Raw genomic sequence first — 26977 nt, forward strand, 5'->3', positions numbered from 1 at the left:
ATCACGCTCTCATCGAGAGCATACATAGGTAAGCTTAGGCTGTTGTGTGACACTTCCGGGTTTGCCTTTCATCCCATGACGTCATGGACACGCCCCCCAAAATAACCACGGATCTTCCGATTGACCATGATTCAGGATACAATTTTTCTAAGCAGCCGTTCTCCAAAACGCAATTTTCTAAATGGATGAATTAAAGACCGCTGTGTTTAACATGCTCTATGCTTGAAATGGGGGAATAATCGAACAAAATATGCATTTTCTTTAGTATTCTGCTTTAAGCGATCTGGTGCACACTTTTGGTGAAATTTTTGATTTATATGTTTACATGTTTACATGTAGGCCTATATACTATTTGACGTTGTCAACGTCTGGGCCATACCTTATGTCGATACATTTTTTGTATTACATTCTTCGCGAGCGAGCGAAGCGAGCGAGCGCTTGAGAAAAATTATGCATACATTATCCTTCCAGCTAGAATACTGTTCAGCTCTGTTACCTGTCCGGAGACGGGCGTACGAACGTCATGCAATATGCTAAAATTGATACAATCACATTTCTGCTTCTTCCACTTTTCCCCTCAAATTTCAGGGGGGGGGGGGATGATTGTACAGGCCATCCCCCATCCCCCCCCCCCGGATTTACGCCCATGCCTATAACGGAGAAACGATCACCCCATTCATGTTTTCCTCTAGATTTTTGGAGTAACAACACATCTGGTGGTGAACGTAGACTTCGTGTCGGATTGTATTTGGGAATAGAGTAGGTATACAGGGAAAAAGGTATAAACCGAATGACGAACTAATAACAAGATCTTTGAATTTTTTTTTTTTTTTTTACTACATGAAGCCGATGTAAGGAACGGATGAATGGTGATATGGAATAAAACTTAGTATATATAGTAAAAGTTAACATCCGGGCGGCAGAATTTTGCAACCGTTGAAGTTTTGTAACATCTTTTTTTGGAAGATTACACAACAGCGAATTCGAAAAACCCAACCGAGAAGAAGGCAAAGCATGATTAAGCATATCAGCCATGGGCGTAAATTCCCCCTGAAATGGAGGAGGGGGGGGGGGGGTGGTCTGTACATAATTTTATTACATAAAAGGAATGTCACCATTTTATTGAATTTACTTGGGCATTATTCAGGGCAGCGCCACGTTTTTGAAACGGTGGGGGGGGGGGGTCAAAATTGCCTTTCAGTCAAGAAGAAAGAAAATCAAAAGACAAGAGAAACAACATGATGTGATTTTCCGCCGACAGTCGGCTGACAAGCAAAAAACAAACAAACAAAAACAAGAATAAAAACACTTCATATTTTTGCTGCCACTTCCCTCCCACTTTGTATTTCATGCAAAAGAGTGGGATATTCGCTCCCAGTAAAGTGTGTGTGTGTGGGGGGGGGGGGGGGGCACAAGCTTTTACAATGGCCGATGACAGTGAAGACACAGCAGGTTGAAAGAAAATGAAGTTGTGTATCATAGTTATGCATAACAATGATAAGCAATACAATGTTGGCGCAATACTTAACCGATTAGTTTCATAAACAGACAAAAAAAAAAAAAAAAAAAAAAAAAACGGGCCTCCAACAGAACCCTGGGATAACCAACAACAAATAACTACTAACCATCAATAACCATGGCAATAACCAATCCTGACATGATTCATCTCTGCAGCAACTCAACAATCTTCATTTTTCAGTGCGTGAAACACACGTGTACGTACGTATAGAACCTACACACAATGTAGATGTAGGCTTACATAAAAGTAGGCTTCATTACAGATGTATACAATAATGGTATACTAGTACATGAATGTCTTATATCGCACGAAATGCACCAAAAAAAAAAAAAAAATATCGGAGAACGTGACTACAGCTGCTAACGTCTTTCACGGTGAGGTATTTAAGCAGGGGGTATAGGCCCTAGTTATCCAGGGGATTTTTTTTTTTTTTTTTTTTGGGGGGGGGGGGGGGGGGAGTATTCCGGCCAGTGGTAGTTATCCGGGGGTAGGTGTCCAGCGGGGAAGTTTTCCGGGTGGTAGTTATCCGGGGGGTAGTTATCGGGGGGGGGGGGGGGGTAGTAACCAGGGGGTAGTTTTCCGGGTGGTAGTTTTCCGGGTGGTAGTTATCCTGGGGGTAGTTCTCCGGGTGGTAGTTTCCGGGTGGTAGTTATCCGGGGGGTAGTTATCCGGGTGGTAGTAATCTTGGTGGTAATTATCCGGGGGGTAGTTATCCAGGGCATGGTTCTCCGGGAGGTAGTTATCTAGGTGGTGAGTTATCCGGGGGCTAGTTATCTCGGGGGTAATTTTCCGGGGGGGGGGGTAATTTTCCGGGGGGGGGGGGGGTAATTATCTGGGTGGTAGTTTTCCGGGTGGTAGTTATGCGGGGGGTAGTTAACCGGGGGGTAGTTATCCGGTGGGTAGTTGTCCTAGGGGGAATTGCCCTAAGGGGTGATTGCCCTAAGAGGGTAGTTGTCCGGGGGGGGGGGTAGTTGCCCTAGGGGGTAATTACCCTGGAGGGTAATTGCCCTAGGAGGGTAGTTGTCCGGGTGGTAGTTGCTCTAGGGGGGAATAGCCCTGGGGGGTAATTATCCTTGTGGTAGTTATCCGGAGGGTAGTTGCCCAGGGGGTAGTGCCCGGATACGGAACAGAGTAAGAACCAGGCAAGATTTTTGTAGGTTTCGTAGGCTTGCGAGACAAGTCTAGATTCCTCGATTTTGAGAAGATCGTAAGAACGTTTAAGTTGTTCGCGAATATCTCTTACGTCGTTCGTAAGATATCGTAAGACAGTCTTACGAACGGAGATTGGAATGTACGGCGTTCATACGAACGGCTCATGACGTCCACAAGACGTTCGTAAGCCGCTCGAAAGGATTTCGTTCAATTGTTGAGTTGTAGGAGATAAAAATCAGCTGCTACAACCGCTCGATTTCCTTCTTCTTCCTACTCTTCTTGCAGATGCAGCTGCAGCTGCGTTGTAGTCTCCTTGGCACTAATGTCATTTTGACAGTATAAAATGTCACACATGTCTATATACATTACAGTTCCGTTAATTATCAAGCACAAGTTAACGACTTTTCATGAGTCGAAACTGTCGCACAAAAGCATGAGTAAAAGTCTAAGAAAAGTTAACATCTGTTTACTTAGTTCTAAGCAAGACAGATTGAATAAGTACAAATCTACAAAAATTACAGCAAACAAAAAATGAAGATCATTAAGATCATGATGGTCAAAATGTGTACTGTGCTATAGGAGATGCCTATGTATGTGATAAATCTTTTGATTTTCATCTGCCTGGTGCTTACAGCTTTGGATTTTTTTTTTTATCCTATTGCCTGTGGTGATTAGAAAGTATACTGCACAATGCTGATGTAATTGATTCGACACTGACAAATTTACAAGAAATTTGACGGAAAAGCTGTGCTGGTAAGAAAAAGACTACTCCTAGTCACCAAGACAATCTAATCAAATTTTGATTGAGCTTGACTCGGACTTCTATTGTGTCTTAACCTGAAAAATAACGATGTTTTATAGCGTTCTTTCAGTTACAATCATCCCGTCATTTCCGCCTACCACGGTCAAACGTCAAATGTCAAAATGTCAAACATTTTGTCATGTGATAGCACAGACTCGTAAAAAAAAAACACCCACAAACAACATTGGTTTAGTGTATTTTGCTTCCTCCCTTCAGAACTGCAAGCAAACGGCACCTCCCCATCAGAGGTACGCCACGATTCCATTGGGGGCTTGCAGGAGGCAGGTTCATTGCCACGCAAGAAGCAACGTCTAGAGGATTCACCGCTACGTGCTAGAAATATCGATGCAGGTAAAGTCCCTGCTTTGTCAAGTCCATCGACGTCACTGCGAAGTCCTTCTACCTCTGGACAACCGAAACTTGCATCCGGTATCACATCATCCACTCAAGCTACTAAGCAACCTACGCCGACGTTTACATTTGGTGCTTGTGAGCCTTCGACAGGGGGTTTCTCGTTCAACATCCCCAAGACACCCTCATTTGATTCTGGGATCAACCAAAAAGACGGACTTTAGATTCTTCCCGTCGAAATGGGGGGGGGGGGGGAGGTTGACCCTTGACCCATACACACACACACACACACACACACACACACATCCACACGCACTAGTTCTGCCCAGGACTATCAAAAGAACAGATCTTTAAGACCTGACAGAACCTATAACTATGACTTTCTGAGGGTTCCGTCAGGAGAAGTGGGGGAGGGGGGAGGGGGTAGGTGGAAATGTGGTGAGAGGATCATTACTTGACTTACGACGGCCGGAGCCTCCCCCTAGCTCCCCCACGCATATTCACACTCACTCACGTATAGGCTTACCCCAGCTGTACACATGGATGCACAGCAAACTCGGTCTTTCCCAGTTCACAATTGTAATTTTTGTGTAGCTCAGAGACTTCTTTGCCGGAGCTGTAATGGTTCAATACGCAGAAGTGGCAGCTTTCGTCGAAAGAAAAAAAAAAAATGTCGTACCAGATACTCGATAAGAATGTATGATGACCGTCGTGTTAGATGTCACGTATAGATCATAATGCATGAGACATTATTCAAGCCAACATGCAGCTACCGGTGATTACAAGTGCCTCATAATGTTCACCCTGCCATTTCAAGTCTTGAAAACCGTATCCAAACCCCACCAAAGCAGATTGCTTGAACGTTAACGGCAAAACCAAATTTGCTATAGAATAAAGACCATGTAGCGGGCAAGCTTCAGAAACTGCAGAAATTCAGTAAGAATCGCGAAACACTGAGACTAGTGTCTATACTCAACACCGAAATTGGACAGGTTTTTACAAAGACAAAGTATAATGCCGAGCAAATCAAAGTACATGTAGTGCTCCATACCAAGTCTCGCGCCTCAGTTTCCCTCCAGCTCACGCCCAGCAATCATTTTCCAGGAGGCTAATACCACATGACTTTCTTACAAATTACAGCTATTCACTACTATAAATAAATAATCCTGAGATCTCTTAAATTGTGCCATCTATACTAAGTTACTTCCATCGACATATACAAATCGAGACTTATTCACCCTTGAAGATATTTTGGGGAAAAATGTTAAAAATGATGTATTTAACAACCAATTTCTATTATAGAAGATGGTTCTGAAAGGCATCATTTTGAGTATTTCCCCAAAGTCTCTTCAAGGGTGAATGAGTCGTGATTTGTATGTATGGATGGACATAACTTATGATAAACATGAAGATAAGAATTATGCAAGTAAAATTTATTTATAGAGACTTGTTCATAATAGACTGTATAATTATTTGACAAGGAATAGTTTGCTTACTTCTCAGCAGTATGGATTTAGGAAAAATTGTTCCACTGAATTTGCAATTATTCATTTATATGATAAAATTCTGAAGTATATTGATATTAACAGACATGCAGTCGCCATTTTCATGGATTTGTCAAAGGCTTTCGATACTTTCTCACACTCGATATTGTTATCAAAGTTACAGTATTATGGCATTAGAGGTATGCCCTATCTTTGGTTCAAAAGTTATTTGAGTAGCCGGAAACAGTTTTCTGTGTATCAAGGTCACTCATCCAATCCGAAAATTATTTCATCAGGTGTACCCCAAGGTTCGATGCTGGGACAACTATTATTTTTGATTTACATAAATGATCTGGTCAATTGTTCAAAATTTTTTGACTTTGTTTTATTCGCTGATGATACCACTCTAATTGCCTCCCATCAAAATTTTGAGACTTTGGTCAGTAGGATTAATATTGATTTGGATAAGAATATATAATTGGCTTGTTTGTAATAAATTATCTTTGAATATTTTGAAAACGAAATTTTCTGTCTACAGAAACAGACAAAATAGAAGATCATGTTATGATAATGTCCAAATTTATATTAACAATACTTTGATAGAGCAATGCTGTGTTGCCCAATACCTTGGGGTACAACTCGATAACTGCTTGACGTGGGATTCTCATATAAATTTTGTCTGTGGTAAAGTATCCCGGATTGTTGGAGTTATGAATAATCTGAAAAATATATTGCCTTGTAATGTCCTTTTGTTATTATACAACGCTTTCATTTTACCTTATATAATGTATTGTAATGTGTTATGGGTCTCGTTACATCCCTTTCAAGTGTCAAGAGTGATACGACTCCAGAAGAAAGCACTCCGCGTTTGCGCGAACACTCATTATCTTGCTCCGTCAAAACCATTGTTCCACCGCTTTCACACATTAAATGTCCATGACTGCAATGTCTTACAAGTTGCTTCTTTGATGCACAGGTATTTCACCAAGAGCCTTCCCCCTTACGTCGCCGAAATGTTTTGTTTGAATGATAAAGTGCATAGTTACAACACCCGTCAGTCATCCAAATTCCACCACTGGAAAATGGAAACAAACATCCATTCAAAATCAGTTCGTCACCTTGGTCCGGTCATTTGGAATTCACTACCGTCCAGTATTCGAAATTCACAATTTAACAGGTCTTTTAAAAAACAACTTAAAATATTTCTCCTCGCTAAATACTAGTTTCACATTTCTTCACACTTGATCCCCTATTTGTCTAATTTACCCAACACTGCGTTGCATTTTCTGTTATTTTCGTGTTTTCCAACTCCCTATAGTCAGGTGATCCCATCACTGCAAGCCCCTGAGGCTTTTACGGAACACCTTTTTCTTTCACTTTACTTCACTTCTCCCCTCTTGTTCTTGTTCTTCTTTTTTTTTTTTAGTCTGATTTTTTTTTCAAAAGTCTGACTTGGTACTATAGTTTATTGTATGATGACCTATGTCATCCCTTTGTGAATTGTATTGTGAACTATGTTATATTTCGTCTTTTTAAACTTTGTGAAAAAGCTCCCTATCTTGGCTGAGGGATATTTCCTCTTGCAACCCCATTGCACCTCTAACGTTTTAAACTCTCGCAGTTATTCACCCCAAGCTAGTTGAGATACTTTGGATCTCTTTCTATACCCAACTGTAATGTACCTTTCAACCTTGCACCTCAGTTCGCATCCAATTTCAATAGTCTATACACATCTTCCAAGCTGGAGGTACACTGTTTAAGAAGTCGTGTGGTACAAAATTTCCTCTTTAAATACATGTATTTAAAATATTAAACCAAGCAGCTAATATTGAGCGTAATTATGTGCATGGTTGAAGTTATGTATATATATATATGCAAAGTAAGAAGTTGTTGGTGACAAAGTTTGCCTTAGACGAAATGTTTCTCCGTTTGACCATGAGTATTTCATTTCAATGGTTGAATTTAACAGTGTGTATATTTCATTTGAGCCAGGTTAAAGGATAAGTTACACTACACATGTAATTATACTTCAGTGAGTTTTCGTCAGTGAGGAGTTTGTAATAATTAGAGTAACGAAGTAAAAATATCGCAGAATATTGACTACAATTGAAGTTGTTCTATGTTTAAGTATCATGAAGGTAAAGCAAAATAATAATTATGTACTTTGAAAGTTAGATATTGTGAATACACGTACACCTGTCGTGTTGAAGAAGTAGTTCTTTATAACTACATTTTGTTAATTTTCTTGTTACCAAGGATTTGCTACATGGTGGGAAATAATGGGTTTGGATTTAAATGCCCAGAAGAAAGTTATCCTACGAGTCTGACAACTATGACTCATGCGGCCAACAAATTCAACACTGTAAGCTACAAATGTCGCTATGGAGACTGGCATGTCTCCGCCATAATGCATGGTTCTCCCAATAGTATACGTCTTGACAAGGGGCCGGATGCATAAACGCTAGCAATTGCTTGTGCTACACTGTAAAAACATCAGTTTTAGATTTAACACCATGGGTGTTAAATCTATCACCGATCTAACTTTAACAGAGGACCACACCCACAGGTGTAGAAAATGTATTGTGACGGTGTTAAAAAGTGTTCACTAGCTGGCACTTCGTGGTGTTAAGTTGACACTGTGGTTGGTGATATATTTGACACTGCGCTAGAGTTAATTCAATAATGACACCGCATGGTGTTGATTTGATATTGGTGGTGTTAATTTCAATGGTATAACACCCGTCCAGCTTCAATAGAGGACCACACCAACTGGTGTTACTGTGGTGTAAATGTGTTATAGTATACACATTTTTTTTTTCAAAAATCAAGTACTTTATCGGAAAATTCTCTATCGTCTTGTTAAAGTTCAAAATTAACAAGAAGTGCAGTAACTAAGAAACTATTCAAAAAACAATTTTGAATTTTGAAATGACACCCAGAGGTGTTAATGTAACACAATGAATGAGCACGGGAAATTTAACACCAGCTCGGTGTTTCATATGTAACACTGGACTTTTTGCAGTGTAGCCTTTTACTCGAATCCGTATGCATAAAAACAAGCAATTGCTTACGAGCAGAAGCTTTTGCTAGGAAGCAAAAGCAATTGCTTGCTGCCCCCAAGCAATCCCTTAGGGACCAAGCGTTTCCTTAAAAACGTATGCATAAAACATACCTTTTGCTTGTTCTTGCTAGCAATTGCTTACGATTTTCCAACCTCTGTAAAATGAGCTTGAGCTTTTGCTTAACTGGGGCGTTCCCTGTTAAGTATCATTTTCACATTCATACAAGAAAGGCCACACGTTATTGTGCAGGAGTGGTATAAATCTACAAGAAATTACTCTTTAGCAATGTAAGAAACTTTTTGGTTTCAACAACGGGAATGTCCAGTGGTCAGCACACAAAACGTGATGAAAACAGGTAGGATGTCTGACTTCGGTGGAGAGCAAGGAGACCTCTCTCCACGTGAGATCTGGCACAGCCGGGCTATCTCCAAAAGCAGTGATGAGAATCAGCCACTACGTGGGTGTGTATAGATATGTGTGGGTGTGTGACTTCGAAGTCAGACATCCTACCTGTTTTTTATCACTTTTAGCGTGTTAACCACTGGACATTCCCGTTGTTGAAATGAAAAAGTTTCTTACACTACTTAGGAGTAATTTCTTGTAGATTTATACCACTCCTGCACAAGTGTGGTCTTTCTTTCATGAAGAAGAAAATGATACTTAGGGAACGTCCCAGTCAAGCAAAAGCTCGAGCTCATTTTACAGAGCTTGGAAAATGTAAGCAATTGCTAGCAAGAACTAGCATAAGGTATGCTTTTTGCATATGTTTTTAAGCAAATGCCTGGGCTCTAAGCAATTGCTTGCGGGCAGCAAGCAATTGCTTGTGCTAGCAAAAGCTTCTGCTCGCAAGCAATTGCTTGTTTTTATGCATGCCGATTCGAGTATAAGGCTAGCACAAACAATTGCCATCGTTTATGCATCCGGCCCACTTTCCTACAAGCACCTGCTTGGTTTATGCATTCGTCCATTGGGCTAACCGCTTGTACCTTTTGCTTGTCCCGCACAAGCAACGGGACAAATGCATGAAACAAGCAATTGCTTGTAAGCAATTGCTTCAAGCAAAAGCACAAGCTCCTCTAGCGTCTAGCAAAAGGTCTAGCTCAAGATATCGCTTAAATCCATACGCATAACCTTTTGCTTGTGCATATACCTTTTGCTTGTCCCGCACAAGCAATTGCTTGCGTTTTCAACAAAAGGGTCGTCAAGCCTCTGCAAACACAAGAAGAAAGGCGAGTGTGACAGGGCGTGTGTGTTCGAAAACATTTCCTGACATAGCAGAACAGCTATGAACCAAATGACATTCATAAATGCACGCACACATCTATACTTCCACACGTACTGGCTGATTCCCATCACTGCTTACAGTAGCCCGGATATGCCAGATCGCACGTGGAGAGAGGTCTCCTTGCTCTCCACCGAAGTCAGACATCCTACCTGTTTTTCATCACACTTTGCGTGCTAACCACTGGACATTCCCGTTGTTGAAACGAAAAAGTTTCTCACACTACTTAGGAGTAAATTCTTGTAGATTTATACCACTCCTAAAAAAAGTGTGGTCTTTCTTTTATGAATATGAAAATGATACTTGAAAAGGGATGTCCCATTTAAGCAAAAGCTCAAGCTCATTTTACGGAGCTTCGAAAATCGTAGGCAATTGCTAGCAAGAACAAGCACAAGGTATGGTTTATGCTTACGTTTTCAAGCAAGTTCTCTGTCTCTAAAGCAATTGCTTGAGGACAGCGAGCATTTGCTTGTGCTTGCTAGCAAAAGCTTCTGCTCGTAAGCAATTGCTGTTTTTTTTTTTTTTTTGCATACGGATTCGAGTATAAAGGGTAGCTCAAGCAATTGCTAGCGTTTATGCATCCGGCCCATTGCTTGGCATTGCTTGCGTCTTCAAAAAAAAAAAAAAAAAAAAAAGTGACGTTCAAGTTCAAGTTCAAGTTCATATTTATTCGTTTTTTCCACAATATACAAACATAAATCTCACTTTCTTAAGTGACAAAAACAATGCATACAATTGTACAGAGAAGGCAACAATAATAGGAAAAAAATTTTTAACAGTAGCGATACATTGCAATAGGTGCTAAGATAACGAAGTGAAATGGTTTTCAATATATGCATTGTGTGAAAAAAACGGAGGGACCCACTAAAAAGACAGAGCTTGTAGAGTGTGGGCCCCTCTTGTATTAGAAGCCCGATGTAAAAATTGAATTGAAAACAGCAAAAAATCCGCACAAAAAGTTCGTCACAAAAAAGTTTGGGAGCCCACTAAGAGACAGACGAACAAACAGTTATACATAAAGCAACAACAAACAGAGTTATGAACATGCAACAGGACTGGGACAGCAACAAGACTACTTGTAGGAGGAAAAACAAGAAACAAACAGACTTGACGACACAAGAGGAAACATGACTATAGCGTGATAACGAGGTAACAGAATAGAAAGGAATATGCAACACAGACAACGATCCTCGGAGGTTTGAGGAAGAAAGAGAAGAAGAAAAAAGAATATAGAACAAACCCTTCAACTGCAAAGTATAGGTTAAAGAAAATCTTATAATCAAGGCTTGAGCAATAGCTAGAATAATAAAGAGAACGGCAATGCCGATATTGCGGATGAGTAACAAAGTAAGCCTATTAACTAATCTGATTCTGCGAGTCGTCATTATAAGATTGTAAAAGAAAAGACTTTAATCTCCTTTTAAAGGAGTATATAGATGGAGCAGATTTTAAATCATGATTCAGGGAATTCCAATAATTTGGTCCAGTGTAAATAAGTGTATTCTTTGCTAAAATCGTTCGAAGAAGTGGTAAATGAAACTCGTTAGAACGCCGGGTGGGGTAATTATGGAATGATTGATTTTTTTGAAACATAGAACCAAAGATAGGTGGGAGTAAATTGTTATCATACATATACATGAATTGACCTAAGTTAAATAAGAATAATTCGTTGATTTTTAATAGCTTATAACAGTAAAACAATGCATTTGTATGTGAACGTGTAGGAGAATTAGAAATAATACGGAGGGCTTTCTTTTGCAATAATAACACTCTATTCAGCAGTGTCTGATGAGTATTGCCCCAAGCTAAAATTCCGTAATTAAGGTAAGGGAGTATCAAAGAGGAGTATAACACTAATAGGGTCTTTTCAGGAATATAGAATTTCAGTCTATTCATAACACCTATATTGCGAGAGATAATTTTGCAGATATGATCAATATGTATTTTCCAAGAAAGTTTATTATCTACAAAAATACCAAGAAATCTAAAACATGACACACTTTCTAAATTACAATAATTCAGAACTATTTCTGAATTCAAAGAATCAACAGTATTGCTGAAAAGCAGATATTTTGTTTTTTGAACATTCAAAGATAACTTGTTAGCTCTGACCCAGTTGGTTACTTTTTTCAATTCCGTATTTACTTGTTGAACAAGAACATCGATATCGTTATGGGCAAGAAAAACACTGGTATCATCAGCAAAATGTATAAAAGAAAGTAGCTCTGAAACAGAGGAGAAATCATTGATATAAATTATGAATAACAGCGGCCCTAAAAGACTTCCCTGTGGAACGCCACACTTAACATCTCTTATAACTGAATGATTATCTTTGATTGAAACAAACTGTTTTCTGTTAGCTAAATAAGTCTTGAACCACTCCAAGGCCTTCCCGCGTATTCCATAGTGCGATAACTTATGGAGCAAAATGTTATGATTAATCGTATCGAAGGCCTTGGAGAAGTCCAAGAATATACTAATTAAATGAGAATGGTTGTCGGTTGCATTAACAACTTTATCAATAAAATGAAGAACTGCGTGGATGGTACTGTGTCTCTCTCGAAAACCAAACTGGCAATTTGTGAATATTTTGTGCACATTAAAAAAATTAATAATTCTGGTGTATATTATTTTTTCTAAAACTTTCGACAATGAAGAAAATAAAGAGATTGGACGATAATTGCTGACATCCAGATTATTACCTTTCTTAAATATTGGAATTACTTTAGCCAATTTCATTTCATCAGGAAAAATACCATTAGAAATTGACAGATTAAAAATGTGGGCCAAGGGATCTGCAACTGAGGATATGACACCTTTAAGGATACAATTATCTATATCATCATAACCGGAACTTCGTTTGTTTGTTAAAGAGGATACAATGTCGATAATCTCATGTCTATTTGTTGGAGTTAAAAAAATAGAATTTGGGTTATTCTGGCCTAAAAATTCAGTGAAATTCTGTTCTGTAGCCGGAATATCATGAGCAAGCGTTTCACCTATTTTTGAAAAATAAGAATTAAAAATATTTGCAATATCAACAGGGTCATCAATTATTTCATCATCCCACTTTATTTCACTAATTTCTGCTTTTTTATTCGGAATATTCATAGCCTGTTTTAAAACTTTCCAGGTATTCTTAATATCAGTCTTGTATCTCAACAGCTGCTGAGAATAATATCTTTTCTTTTCCAAGCGTAAAATCCTGGTTAATGTGTTTTTATATGATGTATATTTGTTCTTTGTTCGTTCAGTTTTTTCCATTTTGTATTTATAATACAATCGATTTTTTTCTGTTTATTGAACGGAGAATTGATTTGGAAATCCATGGTAATCTAGGTGTCTTTTTATAATTCATTTTACTTTTTTGCTTTGGAATAATAACATCCAAAAGAAAATTAAACATTTCCATAAAATTATCAAAAGACTCATTAACATCATCACTTTCATACACTCGTGACCAATCAGCATTTTCAAGAGCAGCATCAAAACTGGCTAATTTTTCACATGAAATTTTGCGTTTGAATAAAGGAGATGAAGGTTTTGCATCATTGACTAAAGTTTTCAAAGTAAAGTGGGTCATGATTGGATAATGGTCGGTCACATCTGAAAGAACTATAAAAGATTCGGGAAGGGGTAAGATATTGCAAAACAAATTGTCAATTAAAGTAGCAGAGTGATCCGTGATGCGAGTCGGTTTGGAAATGAGTGGCAGAAAGGATGAAGACAAAAGTGTTTCGAGAAACTCGTTGGGGATATGATCATCTCCAGCTTTTAGCAAATCAATATTATAATCACCAAGAAGAAAACAATCCTTATTACGAAAAACTGGGTTTTTTAACACGTCTGAAAGATAAGTCACAAAATCTAAAATATTTGAATTTGGAGGTCTGTATATTATGCCCAATAACACATTCCTACATCCTGGGATATAAATTTCTACAAAAAGAGATTCAACAGTGTTATTCATTCTAGAAATGTCGTTATGAACAATACATTTGTAAATACTTGATACGTAAAATGCCACACCGCCTCCACTTCTGTCCGATCTATTACTGACATACATATTGTATCCGTCAATTGCAAAGGAATCTTCCGTAGTGGAAGTCAACCAGGTTTCGCTAAGTCCAATGACAGAAAGTGATTGGCCAGCATCGGATTCTAATAAAAACTTTAACTCATCGAAATGCTTATTCAAACTTCTTATGTTTAAATGCAGCAAAGAAAATGTGTCTTTAGAGAAACTAAAATACATATCTTTACATTGATTTACTGTTACGTAATTACATGACATATTCAAATTTAAATCATTAGTTAAATCATAAGGCAGATCATTTACCGCTGAATTAAGATTATAGGCAACTAAGTTGTCATAAGGAGTTGTTAGAGTACTTGGTGCCTCATCAACTGAATCGGATTCGGATGTTGTGAGCCTATTACACAATTCAAAAAAATCATCATTTGGCACGGAATAAAAGGGTGCATTTGAGAGATCAGCCATAACAAAAGACGAGATTGCCTAAAATATAGACCTGCATTAACAGTATAGGTGTAATGGGGAAGTGCCAATTTATTATGCAATGGGAGAATAACCAGCAGACGGAATGTGACAAAGCACGGGAAATAATCGATGCACATAGCAATGTGCATGGGTTGCATAAAGACCTGAATAAATAGAGGATCGTTGCGAAGGAAGGGAACTGGGAATAAAAGAATGCAGGATAAGTTGAGCTAGAAGGGTCAGTAACGATGAGAGAGAAGAACAAGGAACACACAGAACAGGTGAGCGAAGATTCGAGTGTCTCGGTGGGCTTCCGATAAAAAATAAAAAGATAAACGTGTACAAAAAGTTCGGCGGAGCATTATAGAAGAGAAAGAAATGAGTGTATGAAAACTGAAAAAGCCAGATTTATGGCATAGTGACGTAACAAAAGTAATAAAAACATAGCTATATACACACAAATGACTAATATACACATCGGTACCAAATTTACTGCGAGTTAAACGGGCAATGGCGTCTTGAAAATCCACATAGGCAATAAAAAAGAAGACAGAAATACTGGTGGTACAGGAATCTTATCATTAGTATATTTCCATAGGATGTGTATCTATGTGCTACTTGTGTACCCTTTCTATACATAAACCTGGACATCGTACATGCTAAATACGAAAGGGTTACATAATCCCTGCTCTATACACTAGTACATTTCTCACAAGGGAAGACTGCGGATACTCGGGTAAAGGCCCAGAATTTGTACACTCAGATCAGAGGAGTATTAAAAGTTATGGACTATCCTTTAAAAACAAATATTTTGTTTAGAAGGAAAATATAACATAGATAAACATTAATAATCGTCTTTATCAGGGATAAAGAGGTAAAAAATATGGTATGTGGTTTTTTTTTTTCCCGTGCATAATGTTATTTACATTCAAAAGCTATTTTTTTTTTCAACATATCCGGGCATCGGGAGATACTCCAGCCGCATGGTGGCGCTGTTTATACATGTGTTAAGCGCTCAGTTGCTTATTCGTTCTTCCAAGCAGCAAACTACTTGTACATCTATTAACCTCTTATTTATCACTAGCATTCAGACAAACCAAAATATGCAATCAAACGAGAGGACAGTAGCATGACTAGGAAGAAAAAAAAAAAACACAAACAAACCAGCAAAATCATAGTGAGTTCCAATAAACAATATTTCGAAACTTGCTTTTCTAGCAGACTACAACAAAATTTTCCCCTAAAGAGGCAAAATATTGTGATGTATGAGGCTGTAATAGGTATAGGGATTGCCTCTAAAGACAGAGGAGGTTACTTAGATGAAAAATTGGTGATATAGTACACTTGTAGATTCACATATCATTCTTGAGCTGATGTCAAGTACATACCTGGACATTGTATAATCCAATGAAATATTGTTTCATATATGCATGGTTCACACGTAAATGCATGACCATTAGACCCAGATCAAACTAGGCGCTCAGCTAATAATTATTCATTCAAGTCAAACATTGTGTTTGGAACCGAATGGCACCTGGGTAGACCTTTATGGTCGTCTCTATCAAACGGGGGTTGGGGAAGGGGGGGGGGGGGAGTGGAGTAGGAAGCAATTGAGACGCATTCATTGGCATGCAAACGTGCAATAGCAGAAATTGATTTTATGTACCCGAGTTCTAGAAATAGGAAAAAAAAAAACCCAACAGATTACAATACCAACACCAATATCAAGATGGTGTTGTTGATAGTATACGCTCAGTAGACTAACGGTTTGCTTCCAAACTACAGATGAAGAGCTTACTCCCGGGAGAACTAAATCCATACATAGAATGGACCAGCGCCCCCGGAAGCAGGCCGCTCTATGTCATAGCATAGAACTCATCACGGATTACAAGCACAAGAAGAAAAGAAAAAAAAAAGAACAAGAAAACAAAATCTGATAAAAACAAACAACAGACAAGAGCAGCGCACGGGTAAACACCAAAGCACTGTGCTTTTTACAAAATTAGATATTCATTCACACATACTCAAAAAATGGAGCAAATATAAATTGTGTAGCGTAACAAGTTGTGGGAGCGAAAGAAAAAAAAAACAACAACAGGGGGAGAGAAAATTTCTCCCTCAAGGAAAATCTGGTTACACAGGTGAACATACGGTTATCATTCATTGGCTATTCGTCTGTTTGTTTATCTGGACATCGTATACAATACATATGAATATTTCATATTTATATACAGTATGATCCTACATGAGTCATACCAAAATACGTAAACTTAAAATGGGAATTAGATCGCAGATATGCATTGATCAACATCCCCGCATACTCGCCGTACAAAGAGAATTAGGCACTCCCGATCAAAATCTTTGATTACTTTCGTGTCTGGTACTGAATTTGGGCTAAAAATAAGCAGGTATTGTTCAAACCATTCTCGTTTTGCAGTGACAAATCTGCATACTGTGTTGTCATAAAATCTCCTATCCATTAAATAATGCAGTCTTTTATCCAAAACACTATTGAGAAAAAAAAAATGAAAGAGGAATCTCGGAAATGCCTATATCTCGGAAACACCTTATGTTTAAAACAAACCCAAACGATACGGGGATATGGTATGATCTTAAAGTCGGAACAAGGACATAGAAAAGAAAGTATGCATAATATTATTTCGCGTACCGTACCACCAGGGAGGTGGATTCTTCCCACCTCCCTGGTACCACAAAATACCTACAAAACATATCCAAAACCCAAACGATAAGGGACAATGACGGGAAGAAATAAATTTTCCCACGCAAAGAGATGGAAAAAAAAAGTTTTGCAAATAACCCTTTCATCATTACAATGGACGGTTAGATTATGTTTGTATCACCAAAGAATACCCTCGTTTAGGAGGTTCTTTTTTTTTTCAAAAAATAGAGTTTGTTTGTTTAAGAGGTTCTGCTTGATACCAGGCCAAAAGGGAGAAAAAAAAAAACCTAGCATATTACCCCAAATGATTGTGCTGTTGATGTCAATGAAAATGAAGCCATAGGTACTTTTCTGTCTTAGACGAAGTATCATACCAATCATCAATCTGTAAGCATCTATCAGCATTATGCGCATTGTATAACACACACACAAAAAAAAGACACAACAAGACAACAAGCAAGATAAGACGCGCTAATATCGGGCCATCTCGCCATTCAACCATACTATGTGATATTGGCATTAAAAAAAAAACGGATTACATGATGACATCGAATAGATTCCTCTTAAAGGATTTTTGTAAGATTCAATTTGTAAATGAAGGGTAATAACTTTTTTTTTAACTTAAAAGACCCCACACAGACAAGTTACAACATTCAGCGTATAAATAAAACTGTAAATTATCTTTAATATCTGAGATGGGATTTCACTTGTTGCATTTCACTTACGATAGTTACGAGAAGTAGGCCAAAATGAGCGATGGTGAAGATGCAAAGACATGTAAGCAGATCTTTGAGGGGTTGTCAGTTCTATCAGTCCCTTCCTTGATTGATACAACGTGGCAGGCTAAATACGCTTCTGATTATTATAGCAATAGATGTAACGGAATGATGTTGCCAGCAGCGGAACCATTAATGTCGATTGCACTTTATCAAAGGCTTACTGTATCCGAAATGTTCCAATTGGGTTGTTTGTGGTGATCAGGAAACAAATTTATCGGAGTTACGTAAAGGGAAACAACTGCGTGCGGTCCTGCATAAAATTATGCGGAGTGGTTATATTAACGTAAGAAAAAAAAAGAACAAGGAGAACCAGCGATTAGACGTAAAAGGTCGCGTTTTGTCTGCTGTAACATAACATGGTCTGGGCATCTGGATGGAGCGTGGAGCATTCCGGGCATTGGAGCTCGGAGTTATGTGTACACGATGATCACCGCTTGGTTGTATGTGACATCCAGAAGATGTGCAAAGGCTGCGATCCGATTGTCAAAACATCCCGATAAAAGACTCTCCGATACATTAAATAAGGTTAAAGGTCGCGGTTCATTGCCGGATCTGCCGCTCACATTATGCATGGCTTCTGGAGAAAGGCAAACTTTCGAACAAGTGAAACTATCTTGTACGTAGCGAGAGCAACGATCCGAGAGTATTGAGAGAAGTATCAAATAACTATAGAATTCTAGTGAATTCTTACATTTCACACACTTCTTCTTCTTCTTCTTCTTCTTCTTCCTGTTCAGTACAGTCCACCTTTGGTGTATTGTCGTACTGTTGGCAGGCATGGTGTGGAGGTGTTTATGTACAGTGCAGGTTAAAATGACTACATTTTCTAGAGTGCAGCTAAAAACATCCCATTCCCTTCTAGCGGAGTTGAATATCTTGCACCACTTGCTTAAACTGAGCTAAAGTGGTGCAGTTGAAGGTATCCTGGGGCAGAGCATTCCATAGTCTGGTTGTGTCTGGGAAGAATGTCCTTTGGTAGCTAACAGTTCGTGCATATGGAATAAAGAGCTTGTGAGAGTGTCCGCGGAGTGATGTTGATGAAGAAGGGTGTATGATATCTGGGGGTATGTCAATGAGTGAGTACTTGATGCGGTACAGCATTACTACCTTGAGTTGAGCCCTGCGCTCTTGAAGTGTAGGCCAATGTAACTGGTGGAGCATGGCTGCAACACTGCTTGTTCGTCTGTAGTCATTGCAGATGAAGCGAGCATAGCGACGTTGCACCATCTCGAGCTTGTGTATATTGTCTTGAGTGAACGGGTCCCAAACGGTGCATGCATATTCCACTATGGGGCGTACCAGTGCTTTGTAGCACAACTCCTTTGTGTTTCTTGGACATGACCTGATGTTGCGTTGTAAGAAAGCGCTGGTTGAGTTTGCTTTCTTTGTTATGACATTGATGTGATGGTTCCAGTTCAAGTTTTGAGTGAGATGGACACCAAGATACTTTGCAGTATCAGCTTGATCGAGGATCTGACCATGGATGTTATAGGACTTGATTATCGGACGTCTCTTTTTGGTTACATGAAGAGTTTGGCATTTCTTGGGGTTGAATTGCATGAGCCAGTCTTCCTCCCATTGCTGTAATGAGTCAAGATCCTGTTGTAACTTGACTGTGTCTGCCTCAGACTTGATGTTACGGTATAACATGCAGTCATCTGCAAATAAGCGTACAGTGGTATCTGGAGATATGCATTCTGGTAGGTCATTGACATATAGAAGAAATAGCAAGGGTCCGAGGACACTACCTTGTGGAACGCCTGAAGTTACATGGCCTGTGGTTGATGAAACTCCTTCCAGGGTGACTTGTTGGGTGCGATTGCGGAGGAAGGCAGAGATCCAGTCATGGGTTTTATCCTGAATGCCTGAATGCCTGAGCATCAAAGCATTACGTAAGGTATTTCGTGGACAAGAGAGCGTTGAAACGTATAAACTCACAAATTTAAGTGATCACCACACTAAGATTTGAAGTGTTGCAAAGCGTTTCGTTGTGATGGTGCTGTTTCAGGCAGAAATCTGGTGGATGAGGTAAGGATTACGTAACTCCTCAAGTCCGCTGCGCACGTAGGACAATGACCAGGATCAGATTGCGAGGCTTTGAATAAAATGCCGATAATGAGTACAAATTTGAATACGAAGTAAAGCTTGGAATTCTTGGTATTTTAGTTTGTATAGACAGTCAAATGGAAAATCCGGCATTGCGGTCATGTTTTTGCGTTCCAGTGGTATATCATAGCGTGGTGAGGTGTGTTTAAATGGTAATGACAGAAGCAGAACACGATGGTCATAGTCAATCTATTATGTGAGTTTAAGAAATACATAATTTCCAAAAATAATAATCCGTAAGTCTTTTTGTTTCACTTACATTGCTTTAGACGCCGAAATAAGCTTAGTTGAGTAGACACAGGTGCACTGGTAATAAACTGACTAGATGCAAGACTCATACCGAATATGAGCCGGTCTATGGTGAAGCGGGTTGACCACCGACAGCTCCCTCCGTCATGGGGGCCAGGGATGGGGGTTGTGACTCTTGGTTAGATGCTATGGTAGCGTTGGGTTGGGGCGTGGCTTTCTCGTCGTTGCGGGTGGCTGAATAAAATGGCGCGGGGTTACCCTTTTGATCTCGCCATCTTCCGCCAGCGAAGTGGAAGCGGGGACCGGCCTGAAATGCGCTCTGCACCTCTGTTTTCCATTTGCTCTTTTCCAGTCGATCCATTTTGGTGAGATCATCGATGACATACATGTCATTGCCGGCGAGAAGTCGTCGTTGCTGCGAAACCACATATCTCTTATCCTGATACGAAAGTAGTTTGACCAGGAAATGTCGGGGTTTGCCAGGGAGTTTTGGTCCGTCTCTATGTGCGCGTTCAATCTTAGGATTTTCCATATGAAAATGACTGCACAGAAACTGTTTAGCAACTTCCATAGGATTCTCATTGAGTTGTTCTTTCAGGCCCACAATGCGAAAGTTGTTTTTACGGGAAAAATCTTTCCAGCTTGTTTTCAGCCGCGGCGGCTTTTTGCAGCAGAGCTTCATGATTTTGAACTCTGAGTTCCAAATTCCGCATTTTTTTCTCCAGTGGGTCAACTCGCTTCTCCAAGTCGTTGGTTCGAGCAGCTTGAAACTCTAACGCTTTTTCAAGATCCTTGAACATGGAGCGAATATCTGCGATTCCCTGTCGGACGAAGGTCTCGAAGTCAGCATGGGAGTCCTCCATTCGCTCTATATTCTCCGCCGGAGTTCTGGCATGTTCCTTTCGTTGAGCACCGCTTCTTAATCCGTAGCTCATGATTGAACCGCGCGCGTGGAAGATTCTGTGTAAAACTCGTGGATTATCAAGAGCGCACACCGCACACGTCCTCACAGATCGATTTCCATCCTCACAGCTCTTTCCATCCTCACGTCACGCCTGTGCGAACACAAGAACAAAGACGGGTGTGACAGCACGTATTGAAAGGGCGTGTGTGTGCGGAAACATTTCCTGGCATAGGATCAAAAATTTGTTGAATCAAGAAACTGGAAAGCAAACTCACTGTTGCGACGTTTCACCAATTATCAATTGGCTTCTTCGGGCGAATGATGCTCCCGATGATAGAATGGCCCTTAATAGTGCGAGATTGTGCAGAGCGCACTGGACCTTGTCCAGCGCACGAAAGACGGCTTGGGATCTTGCGAACGGCCCGGTCCCACGCGTGCGATAAATTGAACCGGAGACCTCCTCTCTTGTTGAGTTTGGATCTTTCCACACGTTCCCAGATGGCTTCCTTGACGCCTCTTTCAAACCATCTGGATTCTCTGTCCAGGATAATCACTTCCCTGGTGTTAAATGAGTGGTTGCTAGTGTTGGTATGTGTGTATACTGCCGAATCCGGGATACTCTCTGAACTGCTGGGTCTTCGGTGCTGGTTCATGCGAGCTCTCAGTGATTGTTGAGTCTCTCCTACATAGAAGTCATTGCAATCCTCATGAGAACATCGAATGCTCGAATGCCATAGACCACGTTTCTCTGCTTTTCTTTTGCGACACGGTCCTTGACATGCACTAATCTCTGTCTTAATGTGATGTGGGATTTGAAGGCGGTGGTTATGCCCTGTCTCTGGAACAATCTCTTGACCTTGTCTGACAAGTCATGTACGTACGGAATAGTGATGGTGACTTTCCGTCCCTGTACCCCTTGCGCTCTCCGTGTGTTCTTGTTTGGTGGCTTTGGGTTGTCAGCTTTAGAGAAAGCCCAGTCAGGGTACCCACATCCGGCCAAGGCGTTTCTGATGTTGGTCTTTTCCTTTGTGGCCTCAGCTGGGCTGTGAACTATGGTGTCTGCTCTATGGAAAAGGGTCCTGATGACAGCAAGTTTGTGAATCAAGGGATGATGTGACTGGAAATTCAGGTACTTGTCTGTATGGGTTGGTTTTCTGTACACTGAAGTGGAGAGGGGGCCATCAGTCTCGACGTGGACCTCAACGTCTAGGAATGCCAGATTCCCATCCTTGCACGTTTCTTGTGTAAAGGAGATGTGTGTGTCCAAGGAGTTGATGTGACTGAAGAAGGAAGCACTCTCTTCTTCACGAAGGATGACAAAGGTGTCATCCACGTAACGGAGCCAGATACGTGGAACGTGTCCGGAGTAGGTCCTCAGAGCTGTGGTCTCAAACTCTTGCATGTAAATGTTGGCTGCTATGGGCGAAACTGGTGACCCCATAGCACATCCATGTTGTTGTATGGAAGGGTGCGTTCGAGCGCTCTAAAGCGAACCAAAGCGAACTGAACTAAAGCGTACCGTACCGTGCCAATTTTGGAGCGTTCGAGCGCTCTGTGGAGAAAGCGTACTCACGAGTTATTTTTAGAAAGGTCACGCTTGTTTGTAGCAAGAATGTCATTCACCCCTGGCGCTTGAACTACTTACAGCTGTCCAGAACAAAGAGAATGATGTTTTTGCATTGTGACGTATGTGCATGATACGCGCATGCTTTACAACGAACTTTTGGTACGCTTTGGTACGCTTTTGGAGCACATCGGGAAGTGGTCCACTTTTGGCTCGGTACAGTACGGTACGGTACACTTTAGGAGCGTTCGAACGCTCCTCTGGCGCGGTTACGGTACGGTACAGTTCGCTTTAGGAGAGCGCTCGAACGCACCCTAATCCTTTCCGTTGAAGGAGAAATAGGTTGTGTTCAAACATACAGACAAGGCTTCAACAATAGGGTCTACGGAGAGTGTAGTACGATCCTTCGAACTGTTATCTCCAGTAAGACATTTCTTAACTGCATTTACTGCTTCTGATGCGGGAATCGATGTAAATAAGCACTTACATCATATGACACCGAGGTTTCATCATCCTCTAGTTTGAGGTGTGAAATCTTCTCAACGAAATCCTGGCTATTTTTCACCAGATGAGGTGATGTTCCTATAAATGGGCTTAAAATGTTTGCAACATGTTTGGCAAGGTTGTAAGTCACAGAGCCAGTGCAGCTAACGATAGGTCTCACTGGAATGGGGTCAGGCTTATGTACCTTAGGCAAGCCATAAAATCCTGGTACAGAAGGTTCTGTAGGTGGAGTCAAGAACTGTTTTTGTCTATCACTGAAACCACTTTCCTTGTGAATCTTATTGATGATACCAGTTACAGATTTTCTATATCCACTGGTTGGATTGTAACCTATGCTCTTGTAGGTCTTCTTATCCTCTAACAACATGAGACATTTGTCAGTGTAGTTGTGTTTGTCAAGTACAACCACACACCTCCCTTTGTCCGCCGGCACAATAACAATGTTTTTATCACTTGCCAAGCCTTCCAATGCACGTCGTTCCTTCTCTGTAATGTTCGGTTTCGGTAATTCAGAGTGACATAATGGGGTACTCACGTCATGCCGTAACTCCTCTGCAGCATCAGATTTGATGTTACCTAGTCGGATATCCGACTCAGTTGCGGTGATCAGCTCCGATACAGGTAGTTGCGTAGGCGATGTCGCAAAATTTAAGCCCTTTCCTAAGAGAGATTTTTCGTCCTGCGATAAATCCCTAGACGACAGGTTTCTCACCCAATTCGATGGAACGCTGGATGCCGAACACTTAGGTTTGCAACTCCTCCAGTTCTGATCTAAATCCGCTCGCGATTCGCGTGTCTCTTGAAGCTTCGTGAATTTTCCAATATGGCGCCTTTTTGTGAGCTCGTGTTGTGACAACTGCGCATGTGTAGTGTAATCCTTGATTTGACTGATAACCTCGGCTGGAAACTGATCTTCTATCTTCTTTTCCAAATGGTTTTGATGTGCTTTCAAATTATCCAACTTGTGATTGATTTGCCTGATCCTTTCGTTGAGTAATTTCCTCTCGGCGTTCCTCAAGATGTTTAACGCTTTGTGACCACGAACATTACTCTTTAGCTGGATGCTAGTGGGTGTAATGTTGCCGTTTAAACAACGTAGGTTGAACCGCAGGTGATTACGGAAATTCGCGATTTTCCTAGCCGTCTTTTCGCTGTTTCTGCACAATCTCACACACTCCTGGCCGAATTCGTGTCGGATAGACTGATGTAAATTCTTCTCATTCATCCAGTCGAAGTACAAGATCAAAAATTTGTTGAATCAAGAAACTGGAAAGCAAACTCACTGTTGCGACGTTTCACCAATTATCAATTGGCTTCTTCGGGCGAATGATGCTGCCGATGATAGAATGGCCCTTAAATAGTGCGAGATTGCGCTGGACAAGGTCCAGTGCAATCTCGCACTATTTAAGGGCCATTCTATCATCGGCAGCATCATTCGCCCGAAGAAGCCAATTGATAATTGGTGAAACGTCGCAACAGTGAGTTTGCTTTCCAGTTTCTTGATTCAACAAATCTTTGATCTTGTACTTCGACTGGATGAATGAGAAGAATTTACATCAGTCTATTTCCTGGCATAGCAAAGGAACTACTAGTATGCAATGACACTTGAAATGCACACACAGACACCCACACAATCTATACACATATAAACTAGTTGATTTTCATCACTGCTTTTATTAAAGTAGCCCGCATCTGCCAGGTCGCACGTGGAGAGAGGTCCCCTTGATCTCCACCAAGTCAGACGGTTTCAGTTCGTTATTCCGAAGTTTCGTTATTCCGAAGTTTCGTTATTCCGCAGGTTTGTTTTTCCGAAGATTTGTTATTCCGATTGTTCGTTAATCCGAAAATGAAATAAGGTTCGTTATTCCAAAGGGTTCGATAATCCGACATTGAAACAAAGCTCGTTATTCCGAAGGTTCGTTACGGACCCTATTTCATTGTCGGATCAACGAAACTTCGGAATAACGGACCCTATTTCATTTATGGATAAACGAGCCTTCGGAACAGCGAACCCTTTTTCAATTTGGGATTAACAAACCTTCGGAATAACGAACCTTCGGAATAACGTCACAAATGTTCGGATTAACGAACCCTTTTTCATTTTCGGATGAACGAACCTCTAGGTACATGTATAGGGAATTTGTGTTTCGGATTAACGAACCTTCGGAATAACGATCAGCACCCAGTCAGACATCCTATACCTGTTTCTCATCACATTTTTCGTGCGAACCACTGGACATTCCTGTTGTTGAAAAGAAAAGAAAAATCTTGCACTAATTAGGAGTGATTTCTTGTAGATTTATTCCACTCATGCATAAGTTTGGTCTTTCTTTTATGGATATAAAAAATGATACTAAATAAAGGAAACATCCCAGTTGAGCAAAAGCTCAAGCTCATTTCACAGAGCTTGGAAAATCGTTAGCAACTGCTAGCAAAAACAAGCAAGAGGTATGTTTTATGCATATGGTTTTAAGCAAATGCTTGGTCTCTAAGCAATTGCTTGCAGGCAGCAAGCAACTGCTTGTGCTTGCGGATAGCAAAAGTTTTTGCTCGCAAGCAGTCATACAGCTCATGTGTCCGAAACTAGGCAAGCGAGACCCATGAGATTGATACTGCGTACAGATTGATGTTACATTGCGTGTATGAAGAGCTCGTTTCCAAAAGGTATGTTATACCCACTCTTCATCAAAATTATTATTTTTTTATTTCTTAATGAGCTTACCCATTTTCAGTAGCTTTATTTACTACTACCAATAAAATCGGAATTTCCAATTGGAAAGCTTGTTGTTGTTTCTTTTAAATATCGTTCAAAAATCACTTCCTTTCGAAAAGGGTGTTTATCAAGTTTCTTTGTTAACGTGCTTTATACAGTGCGTATAAAAAAAAACGCAACAAGATTTGATTTCAAATTTGTGAAGATTGTGTTAAATTTACACCAAAGTGAGTAGCATCATCTTAAAGCCACATATCTCTTCTTTCCAATGATATGTTATTTATTCTTACACGGTCATGGATGGCTGAGTAATCATTCTTTTTGTACAGTGGGTCAAATTGGACTTGGGACCAAGTTTAGGCACTGCAAGAATCAATGCACCTAATTAAAAATTATCTAAACAAATGGAATAATGAAATTAATCTAAATGAAATTAATGATCGCTATTAATGAAATTGATGAAATTAATGATAACAACTTACCATTGTCTTCTTTCGGATATAAGTATTTCTTTTTAACATTACATTCCATGCCCCTCAACATGGCCATCATTCCTTTCCACACAGAGATTAACTCTTTTCTCCATCTCACACACAGCCCTGCGAATCATTGGGGCTTGGTGGCGTAGAGCTTCAAACTCATCAGTGATTCTTTGTCTCAAAGTTGCAATGTCAGGTGGAGGGGTAGTGTACACTTTGCTCTTGAGATAACCCCAAAGAAAAAAGTCACAAGATCCGGAGATCCACATCATGATGCAAGGCAATCACCCAATTTCCAAATACCTCAGCCAATCTGTTTCTTACTGCAACTAGTCGATGGGCTGGTGAGCCATCCTGTGCCCACCATAGGCATCTGAACACACCGCTTTGTTGCACAGAAAAAAAAAATTCCATTAAGTCAGGAATCAAATTGCATCTAAAATTTGTAAATATCCATTTCCTTTCATGTTGTTTTCAAAGAAGAAGGGCCCTAGGATAGCGAACAGTTTTCACAATGTCCAGCCCAGACATTCAGCTTTTCTCTACGAAAATCGACGTCATAGTTAAATGCAGAAACTGAAACTTGGTCCCAAGTCCAATTTGACCCATTGTCAAAATACAATGATTACTCAGCCATCCATGACCGTGTAAGAATAAATAAGATATCATTGGAAAGAGAAGACATGTGGCTTTAAGATGTTACTACTCACTTTGGTGTAAAGTTAACACAATCTTCACAAATTCGAAATTAAATCTTGTTGCGTTTTTTTTTTTGTTGATACGCACTGTATTGCAGGTAATTCATGCACGTATACATGCCTGCGTAAATGGTTGTGTGGTTTGTGG

The 26977-nt window shown here is 40.1% G+C and overlaps 1 protein-coding gene across 1 annotated transcript; it reads right to left on the reverse strand.

Moving 5' to 3' along the window:
* Positions 1–21553: 21553 nt before the first annotated feature.
* Positions 21554–22312, reverse strand: LOC140243509 (uncharacterized). The gene has a single exon (XM_072323180.1). The coding sequence runs from the start codon at positions 22310–22312 to the stop codon at positions 21554–21556; it is 759 nt and encodes a 252-aa protein (XP_072179281.1).
* Positions 22313–26977: the final 4665 nt, after the last annotated feature.

Source organism: Diadema setosum, chromosome 20, assembly GCF_964275005.1.
Source record: "Diadema setosum chromosome 20, eeDiaSeto1, whole genome shotgun sequence".
Lineage (NCBI taxonomy): Eukaryota > Metazoa > Echinodermata > Echinoidea > Diadematoida > Diadematidae > Diadema > Diadema setosum.